This window comes from Achroia grisella, unplaced genomic scaffold, assembly GCF_030625045.1.
Source record: "Achroia grisella isolate CSIRO2021 unplaced genomic scaffold, CSIRO_AGI_Agris_v1 utg515, whole genome shotgun sequence".
NCBI classification, from domain to species: domain Eukaryota; kingdom Metazoa; phylum Arthropoda; class Insecta; order Lepidoptera; family Pyralidae; genus Achroia; species Achroia grisella.
In genome coordinates this window covers 3,610,280-3,621,813 of record NW_026712908.1, presented here as the reverse complement: position 1 = coordinate 3,621,813, position 11,534 = coordinate 3,610,280, and the positions used below count along the sequence as shown (strand labels likewise).

At 32.7% G+C, this 11,534-nt stretch overlaps 1 protein-coding gene across 1 annotated transcript in view; it reads right to left on the bottom strand.

Moving 5' to 3' along the window:
• Positions 1–286: 286 nt before the first annotated feature.
• LOC131847008 (uncharacterized) overlaps positions 287–11,534 on the bottom strand; it is a 162,362-nt gene continuing 151,114 nt past the window's right edge. Inside the window, exons 4-7 of the mRNA XM_059196444.1 lie at positions 9,135–9,213; positions 7,558–7,726; positions 1,505–1,873; positions 287–1,063 (exon numbers count right to left, since the gene is read on the bottom strand). Of these exons, the coding sequence (XP_059052427.1) occupies positions 721–1,063; positions 1,505–1,873; positions 7,558–7,726; positions 9,135–9,213 (960 nt within the window). The 3' untranslated portion in view covers positions 287–720. The remainder of the gene's footprint in view (positions 1,064–1,504; positions 1,874–7,557; positions 7,727–9,134; positions 9,214–11,534) is intronic.

The following is an 11,534-nucleotide window of genomic DNA, read 5'->3' as shown; positions in this document are numbered from 1 at the left end:
CATTCACTGAAAATGCATTTCTTCACTTGTCTATATTTAAGAAGAATATATTTTACATATTTGTGAAATACATTAAAATAATAATCATAATTTAAAGCGAACTATTATCATGAAATGCACATAATAATAGTCTATGGATCAATAAGTATTATATTTAATTAATAAAAATAAAGAATAATAATCTTACTGACTAGTTTTATAAATACAATATGTATCTGACGAGTTACATTTATTTATATTTCCTTTTTTATTCATAATTTTTAGATATAGCTATAATTTTATGAATTTACAACGTTCTATAGAATACTACATTTTTATATATGTTTAATTTAAATATAAATAAACTGCTAAGCGTGTTTAAATAATTATGAAGAGAACTTAGTCATCTTATATCATTATAAAATACAAAGAAATATTCAAAGATTTTTACTCTTATATTCGTTTGTAATTTAATAGTAATTTGTAATTTATTCAATAATTATTTAAAGTTACAAAAAGTGGAAATGAAAATTGTCTCACTTGATCGTACCGATCAAATGCTTTGAAGCATAGCGAAGTTGGTAACTCGAGTTGTCTCTTGGCTTAAAAACATAATACAAAAACGGTAAAGAGTGAAATATCGAAAGCATGTCGTCTCGCCCTAGCTACTATAAGAAGAACGTAAGCAATCGTGCACACAAACTGTCAGATCTCTCACTACGAACAACAACAATACATCGTTTATCGGCCGGCAAGCACTTGGTTGGGCAGAACGACAGGAGTGGGTGCCGCAAACAGATCGAACTCTTCGACTATCGTCTTAGGATGCAATGCGCTGATGTTGTTGTTTATCGTATAGGTTCTTGCGTGTGTGTGTACTAGCACAGACTGGGGTTCGTTCACAAGCCAATCGCTTTTCTTCTCCCGGAGGCGTTTACTCTTTGCTATCTGCACATCGCGGATGTGAGCGAGGCGCGCCAGGTGCGTCTTGATCTGTTGTGACGTCAGCCCAGTTTTTCCGGACATAAGCACTTTCACGTTGTGGTTGTAAGAGCCTTCAGGGTCCGATCGTTTCCACTGGTAACTGTAAAGGTAATGAAACCTTATGTCATATAGTCTAATAATAAATAAATAACTAAACATAACGTGCAAGCACAAATATTTTGTTTGTAAATGTTTAACCCTAAATCAGCATTTTACGATGATCTGAACAATATAACCAGATCTTTTTTATGTAATTAGACGAGTAAACTATTATTATTATTACGTGATGCCCTAACTAACATCCTTCATGCGTCGTATAATTCCGGAAGTCTTAGATCATCCGTACTCCGTAAATTCACTACCACAACTTAATCGAAATGCAGCATAAAAAGAAGGATTTTTGGTAGACAAAGGTGCCAACGCAGAAGACTTTCTACATAAAAAGCATGTAAATTATAGCAAGTTGATTACTGAGTATTACTGCAGATTACTACGCGACTAAACTTATAACTGGATATAAAAGAGCACAAGTTGTACTCACCCTTTAAATGGTCTTCTGAGTCGCCTAGAAGCACCAGGTGATCGTGACCGCTTCCTTAACTCATTCACTCTATATCTGTAATTTTTTAGATGATTTCGGATTACAGTTGTCCTCGTTCTATTCCCCCTCGGTTGCAGTCGGAGGGGGCTCGGTCGTAGGTCGTAGGATTTCGGGTTTCTGTAGGGCTGCACGCTCAGATCGTTGTTTCGATCGCCCACTTCGCGACTGACGCTCGGCGCGGTTATCTCGTTCAACTGACCCATCCTCTGCCAGCGCCGGCGCAGTTCTTTGAGTTTCGATTTGTGTACCTTTCGAAGTTTCGTCTGGCAGATGAATTTCAGAGGCTCGTAACAGTTCTTTGGTGCCCACCTGGAATGTAATTTTTAGTTATATTAAAAATTTGATATAAGTCATTAGGGGTGCCATTTTATTGTAAATTGGGCAATTTTATTGTAAAAAAAATATAAAGACATTTTTACTATTTTAATTATATAACTATGAATTAGGAAATTTATTTAGACACCGTAGTATTACACCAACAAGAAATAGGTAGCTATTAATTCAGTTTATTTACTTTGATGATGGATTCTTAAAATAGTGTGCTATGTAGAAATATTATTATTATTACTTATAGATATAACTTTATCCAATGTTGTGTTTTGTATAGAGGAGGGAGGAAGGATGGTATTTTTTTTTATTTATAACGAACTGAAAACCTTACACACTGTAAGTCGTGAATTTGAAATTCGTTAGTAATTTTTCCAAATCACGTAAACAAAATTGAAAATTAATTTATTAAAAAGAGACTTGACTAGTTATAAGATAAATAAATTTAAAATATCAGTTCGTAGTAAATTAGATTTTTGTCCTCAATCTGATGAACCAAACAAACTTTATACAGATTTCTTCAATATTGTTTCTTACGAATATAATAAGGCTGTTAACAAAATAACTATCAGTATTAGTAACAAAACAAATTCGAATGTAAATAAAATGAAATATATTATTTGATTTATATGATCAAAAAAAATCATAGTACATTCAAACATAAAAAGACTTTTTAAAATGTAAAAAATTCTAAATAAAAAAATTAAAGAATCCAAGGATAAGATTAGTATTATTATAAAGAAACTTTAAAAGTCCATATAATATTTATTAAATTATAATGATAAACTATTTATTTAAAAATTTTTCGCTAGATTCATTTTATTTGTGACTCTGTAAGGTTACATTTAATATTTATTGACATTGAAACGAAAACATTTAAACAATTAAATTTAAAAAATAATAGCTTTGTTTTAACGTTAGATGTTATTGCTCCATATTTAGTAACTATCTTCAATAAATGTATTTTTGACGGTGTTTTTCCCAATTTAATGAAACATAGTAAAATAACTCCACTTTTTAAGTTAGGGGATAAAACTGAAGTAAATACATTTCTATCTTACCAGTACTAAGTAAAGTGTTTGAAAAAATTATGCTCAATCAGATGCTTCACCACTTTAAAATAAATAGACTTCGGCAATTTGGTTTCACGGCCGGTAAATCAACTGACATTTTTCATGAAACACATTTTTGACTGTTGGGAGAGGTCAAATGCTATCGGTGTATTGAAAATACATTTGATTGCGTTGATCATGAAACACTACTCAAATTAGAATATTACGGTATTAGATATGAAGCACTATGCATTGAATTATCTAAATAATAGAATGCAAGTTGTTGAAATAAATGGTGCAAAGTCTGAGGGAACTAGTATTAAAATGGGTGTTCCTCAGGGCTCTATTCTAGGTCCTTTCTATTTTTAGTTTACATAAACGATCTTCCTTATATGGTAGAAAAGATAACTGACATAGTTCTGTTTGCTGATGATACTTCATTAGTATTCAAAGTCAATCGACATATTGATGATATGGACGAAGTATTCATGTTTTAAAATGGTTTAAAATAATATGCTACTAAATGCAAATAAAACTAAATGTATCAAAAAAAGGCCGGTAGATTCAAAAATCGTATTGGACAATAAATCTATTAATTTTGTTGACGATACTGTATTTCTAGGTATCACATTAGATTCCAAGTTGCAATGGGGTGCATATTACTAAATTGGCGAGTCGATCCCCTTTAAGAAGAATTAGACAATTAACAGACGTGGCAACGGCTAAACTTGTCTATTTTAGCTATTTCCATAGCATTATGTCGTATGGTATTTTGTTATGGGGCAAAGCAGCTGATATAAATACAATATTTACTTTACAAAAGAGGGCCATTCGCTCCATTTATGGTATGGGTTCCAGGGAGTCATTGCGAGAGTGTTTTAAGGAATCAAATATCTCACCGTTGCTTCAAAGACAGTTTCAAAAGAGTTAGTGATTGCAAAAAGCTTACGTTAACAAACTGATTTTACCTAAATGTCGTTTGGCTAAAGTTAGTAATTCGTTTTATGGCAATTGCGTAAGGTTTTACAATAAAATACCAGAGTCTGTTATAAATCTGCCAGAAAAAAGATTTAAATGTCAAATAAAACAGTTCCTTTGCAAAAAAGCTTACTATAAAATTGAAGAATTCGTTAACGATAATAATGTTTTTATAGAAAAACTTTAAATCTATAGCACTGACAATATTATCTGATTACATTAATAATGAGTGCGTAGCGACTTCTATGTTGATTATCGCATGCCTCTTACTTGTTATACTGTAATTATTTATATAAAAAAAACATCTATTAAAAAGAGCAACACACAAGTTTCTTGCTCATTCTTCTTGTGATGAATCTGCATTCCGAATGAGTGGTAGAATCAAAATATGACTATTCAAAAGTGCTTGTAATGAGTTTATTTGAATAAAGATTATTTCTATTTCTATTTCTATTTCTATTTCTATTTCTACCCCTTTTACATATATAACTAATTCGGTAAATAAAATGTTAGTTACTGAATCAAGCCATTCAAACATAAAACTTAAAATGTAAAAATTCATATAATGTGTAAATAAAAATTGTAATATTTATCTATTTATTTATAGATCATTTTATTTATGACTCTGTAAGCAAATATGTTGAAACTAGTTAATAATAGCTTTGTTTACGTTATATTTCTAGGTTATCTGCAAAAAGTCAAATGGAACAATAGTTGACTGGCAAAAAAATAAACACAATGCCACGAGCGAATGATGTCATCTTGCCTAATGACATTTTTCAACAATTGTCTAAAATCTAGCATTGAAAATACTAACGGACGCCTACTAGAATCATAATACGTATTAATTATAAAAAAAAACTAGCTGTGTCCGGGACTCCGTCCGCGTGTTATGAGCGTAGTGGCCTCGATCAAATAAAAAAAAAATTCAATAATCTAACCCAAAAAAGGCAAAGAAAGTGAACGAACCATACAAACTTCAATCCCCTTTAGGTTAAATTTTTTACTCCCTTAAGGGTAACATTTGTACAAACTTTGAATGTCATATTTATTTGTGTTTAATCAACATCTTCAAAAATAAGTTCTAGTTGCAAAAAGACGATTCTTCCATACAATCTTTCATCCCCCCTTTTAACCCCTAACAATCTTTTTTTTCGTATTAAAAAGATACTATATCATTTCTCAAGGTCTAGACTATCTGTGTACTAAATTTCATTTAAATCGGTTCAGTAATTTTTATGTGAAAGCGAGACAGACAGACAGACAGAGTTATTTTCGCATTTATAATATTTGTGAGGGTAAGGATATTCACATTTCGATGATTTTTTTTATTAGAAAGGGAACAAAATCCGTTTTATGTAAATTAGAAAAGGAAATTAATGCTTAGATATAAAACAATGGAGAAAATTATACAAAATAATCTTATTTTGGTAGAACAAATTTTCGTACAAAATTGTACATACGACTATAATTTATCTCTAAATAGCTACCCGCTATGGCTTCGCACGGGTTTTTCATGTATTCTACATATAGACCTTGCTCTTGAATCACTATATCTATTGCTAATAACTGTATTAAAAGTCGTAAAGATCCAAGCGAACAGACAGCGGAAGCGACTTCATTTTATACTATGTAAAGATATACATTTTAATAGTATAACATATTTTAATTTACAGAAGATAAAAAATATTGTACAGTGACTCTATGTTTTTTTATGGATGATAATGGAATTGTACATCTGCCTGCACTAACAGTTTACGCTGGCGGGGCATCAGTGGAGGATGATAAAATAAATATGTGGTCAAGTCAGTTAGGCCATCGTTTCCGGAACCACGTGGAGGTCATCCTGACATGTGGTATATTGCAATGGGCCTATTAATCCACACTACTAGTAACACCCAGTACCTGCGTTTCGCAACCCTGCCTTTTTTATTTCCTGATAGACACTATCGTAAATTGCTTTATAGAAATAAATCGAATTCCTCGGATAACAATAACGCCATCTGCGCTAAATTTTAGGGGAATTTAAGAATGGAACTTTATATACTATAACCACGAATCGTAAAAATTTTATATCAGTTTTTGTAGTGGAAACATATTGATCTTTGTTATGCAATATCGTTTCGTATATTTATATATTGTAACATATTACAAGCCGCCTATGGTCGCCTGGTACACCAGGGGTGTAACGAGCGCGTCGCCTGCCCTTAAGAATATCCCCTATCTATATATTAATACTAGCAAACCCGGTCTCGCGTTGCTGTGGCTAAGGTTCTTGAATAAAATAATATTGCGATAAATTGAGATGTAAGCTATCCTATCTTTCAAGTTGGATCAAATTGCGTACAATTTGTAAATCAAATTTTTAATCGGTTCAGTAGTTCACCGTGACACGTAATTTTTATACATATATAAAGGTGTAGAGCTTTGTATCCCTTTTCATAAAAAATGTGCTGACGCAGGAGTATCTATGTAATTTCGCATACCTATACTTTATATAGAGAAGGAATGCATAATGCTAATATTTTTTTAAAAATGCGTATAGAAATACATTAATTCAATAATAATAATAATAATAAAAATTATTTATTCCATTCCATTATAGGTATTCACAAAATTGTTTTAACAATGAACATCCTGTAAATATAACAACGAAAAGAACATTACACACATACACATATATACTCTTTTGTTTATTGTTACAGTCTGTGGTCAAATTGACTATAGATTAATATTATTTATCTTTAACATTATTTGTATTTAGTCTTACTGAATGTCAAACATAACCATATAACCATATTTAAATTAATTATGATCGAAATTCGACCACTAGTATAATTAAATGCGATATTGGAATTACTCTCTTTAGTTTAGGGTCCATTGTTAATACTGGTTTGTTAATAATGGGATATCGCTGCTCCCATTAACTTGAACATATGTTTTGTTTCGACACGCGCCTTTACTCAAGAATATTGCCATTATTATTATCGAAGAGTCACGTTCAATATTTTAGTAAAATGGTTTTGTTTTAAAATGTAAATGGCACTAGTATTTGCCAATATTTAGGTCAAATTTAACACTATTTGAACCTCGCAACTTCGTCGATTCTCAGTTGGAATATTTTTTCACGGTTTCTGTAACATTTTTTATTCACGAACTTGCATGCTTTTACTTATTAGGTATAGTTTAGTTATTAGGTATATAGGTAAGGATGTTATTTAGTCAATAAATTGGCAGTCCAACACTAAAAGATTTTTAAATCAGATATGTAGTAGCGAAGATTAGCCCGAAAACATAAACTCACAAACTTTACCTCTTTATACTCTAATATAAAAAAATCGTGTCTCAGTATTTGTTGCCATACTTTTCCGAAACGATTTAACCGACTTTGATGAACTTTTATAAAAAGTTGTTATAGATTCTTTGTACCTATCCGTAAGTGATAAGAATGGTTTATTCCAATATTTTATTACAATTGTTGTTTGTTATTTAGCATTATTAAAATACGTAACATCTTAACATATTAATCATTCTATTTTTGATGGCGATATTAGTACTTTAATTTATATGGCATAACAATGTTTGCCGGGTTATTAATATTAATTACTACTATTATTATATATATGTATTGTTTACCTAAATAAAAGATCAGGCACCATGGCTATGCAGTGCCACTTTAGTTCGCTCGGGGACATCTTTTTCATCTTGGAAAAGGACTGGTAGTGCATCTCGCGCAGTTCACCCCCCCACTTCCAGGATTGCGAGATATGGTCATATATGCCCCCTATCCAACGACTGACACCATCTGTAATTTAGACGACACAAAATATGAAGATTTAATTCAATTAATAATTCACATAGCGCCACCTCTTCCGAAGTTAAGCTGAGGTAATGTTATGGGACCTAGACAACAGACAGATTCACTTAAATACACTTTATATTTGTACATATCATCTGCTTCTTCCTTATGCCAGTTATTTGGGGTCGGCGTAATATGTTTTTCGCTTCCATTCATCCCTGTTCGCAGTCATCGCGTTATTTACTTCCTTTCTTACCATATCATCTTTCACACAGTCCATCCATCTCATTTTCGGCCTTCCTCTGCCCTCATAACCATACACATTTATATGTAACACCTTTCTTATATTTGTACATACATAACATAATGTACATAGAAGACACCCAGACCAATAATCATGAATACAAATGTTTGTATCATTTTTTTTCTGGACTTTTCTAATGTTCTTCAGCGGGCCTTTACAGCTTCACCGGACGATAGGGGGCGAGTGTAGATAGCACTCCACAACCCGCAGAAGTACTTATAGAGCGCCTGAGGGCCAACGGCTTTAGTCGGAGAGCACCGAATATACCATAGAGGTTTGAATCTTGGCTCAGGCTGTCGTAATTTCGATCCTTGCTTGTATTGGACAGGGTGCAGAGAAAGTCTACACCGTGCACGGTGTAGCAAGGAATTGATCCGACCAACCAAGGAAGTAAGATCTGTTAAAAAGCTGGACTATCGAGTTCGTATTATTTCTATTTCTATTAGTCGTTAATATTCGCTCAGACGTAGACTCAAATAGTTCGGATTGTTCATAGACAATAAATCAGGTGTAGATCTATAAAATGTGTTTTTATTTATAGATGCCAAACTTTTTTACTGATGTGTCTTCCAAATTTTGTTATCTACCATACAGCATTATATCTGCTATAACTTGCGTTTTTAATTTCGAAAACTATAACCATAAAAACCATAAATACGGGAATTGTTCAGAGTGAGGGGATATTTAGTAATGAGAAATAAATCCCGTTGTTAGGAAAGTATCGGCTAGATCCCCACGGTTTTCACACCCCTAACACAATCTTTGCTTACCTTGGGTCTAGATAGCGCTGTGTGAATTGTCCTAAGATTGTGTTATTATTAATATAAAAAAAAATAACCCCGGATAATTAACCCAGGGCCATCTAGTACTACAGTAAGCAGAGCTTGTATTATATGTATACTAGACAACTGATATAAATAACAATTTTTATTTTTTGAAAGTATATATATATAGTATAGCAAATACACAGACAGATACCAACAATCATACTCATGAATACAAATATTTGCACCGTGCGAGGAATCGAACCTGCGACAATCAGACGTAAGAGGTGTGCTAAATCTCTATACCACCGAATCCGTCAAATAATTAATATGCAGTTGTACTAACCTAAAACGGATTTATTGAGATAGGCGCGTAGATTCCTGTCCTCCCATCGAGCTGGTACTGACAGGTTGCTTTCTCGGTCCTGAAACAAATATAGAAATTGATATTAGATAGTTTTTGAATCGGCATGTTAGAAAAATGCATGAAAATTGCAATTTAACGAAAATGAATTACAAGACGCAAATAACGTCCACGTTGCTAAACCTAACAAGGTGCATATTATGTGTGGAAAACTATATCATAATTGTGCAATGAAACATAAATAAATAATAAAAGAACAATGATAGTACTAGATATAATAAGTGGGGTTTTTTATTTAATTTGAATTGTAAAGAAGCTGACGATTTTTAACAAAGTCTACTTTGATCGGTTTGTAAGATATTAATTTGATTCAAAATTTAGGAGCTACGCTCTTTGCGGTGGAGCTATTGCACTTTCCCACGATGATCTTCCATCACGTTCTTTAAATGTTGATACGACATGACACCAAGATTTCATTTTCTATTTTTTATATCGTACTAGCTACTCGCCCCGGCTTCGCGCGTGTGTACATGTATTATATATAAAAACCTTCCTCTTGAATCATTCTAACTATTGAAAAAAAAACGCATCAAAATCCGTTGCGTAGTTTTAAAGATTTAATCATACATTGGGACGGACAAATAGCAACAGCAACTTTGTTTTATACTATGTAATCGTAAGATGTAGGTAATAAACTGAAAATAATTCTTTTATTCGTAACTTTTAATATACCTACTACATAAACGTTTGCGATTCGTTGCCCAATCATACATAAATGGCTGGACAGATGTAGCTAAAATTTAGCACACAAATAGCCCGGAATAATTGAAATCTAAACCGAAGTCAAAAGAATGTTGTACCTAATATACGCAACCTAAATACTACTTGTGTTCTTAATATAGCTATGGGATGGGTAAAAGGGGGCTTCGTTAGTGATGGGGACTATCCCATTGCTAGTAATGTATTGTGCATTGGTAGTATGGTTTTTTTATTGGATGACAATGGAATGGCGCACCTGCCTGCGCTAACTGTATACGCTGGCGGGTCACTAGCGGAAATAATATAGCTATGGGATGGGGAAAATGGGGCTTCGTTAGTAATGGGGACTATCCCATTGCTAGTATGGTTTTTTTATTGGATGACGATAGAATGGTGCACCTGCCTGCGCTAACTGTATACGCTGGCGGGTCACTAGCGGAACCACGTGAGTGATCTGATATGTATATCCTAGTCTAGTCCCCATTACTAATAACCCCCTTCAACAATTAGCAGTACGTTATTGTAGGTTATTCCTACTGAATTTGAATCGTGCTGGTTTGCAAAGAAGATTATGAACGTCGAATAATAAAATAAGACTAGCAAATAGTAGATAGTACAATTAATGCTGTACTTAAATTAAATTAGAAAAACTACTAACCGAATGTTACATACATACGCACTAAAGACCATATAATTCGACAATGAAAACTGTCTTAAAATCACTGATCACTTTTTGCAAAAGAATGGACGAGTTTGCACACTTTTTCAACTTGCTAGTGAGCAAGTATTACAATTAATGCTGTACTTAAATTATAGTAAATTAGACAAACTTTTAATAGAATGTTACTTACATACGCACTTAAAATAAATATAAAGATCATATAACTAGAATGGACGAGTATGCACACTTTTTCAACTTGTTCACTAGTTACGGGACTATTTGTAGTTCCCATAATTAACAACTAAATTTCCCGCCTTGAATTTATATTAGGAACACAACTAATCGTTGTATTACGTAATAGTTGAATAGTAGATACGTACTTAAAATAAGTTTAACTACTAATAACTCAACAATGAATACTGCCATAAAGTTATTTGTCGCTGTTTACTAAAGAAAATTGATGAGTTTAGGCACTTGTTCGCCGTGTAAATTATACGTGACATCACGGTTTAGTGATATTATTATAAATACCTCGTGAACCATTGTGAATAATTGTATTCACGAAACCTTGATCTATCAAAATGTGTGTTTTCAGTGATGGATGGAGATGATTCGTCCTAGTTTGTTATGTTTACATTTACTAATTATTTTATCATTTTTTTAACAGATAGTTTATTATTGCGTGATGTTTATTGGATGGTGTAATTATTGGTACTTAGTGGCGAACAAGAAGATCTCAGTTCACCTGATCACAGTCATCATTATCATCATCATCGCAGTGAATGTCCACTGAATATCAAAGATCTCCACGAAGAGATCGTCGGTCCACCTTGCTGGAGGCCTTCCCAATGTGATCTGTACTATTCTATTATAAATATAATACTGATTCGATCACGCAGAGTATGATACTCCATAAAGCAGTTCCGTAAGTCATCACTGGCAACACACATGAAGTACACTGG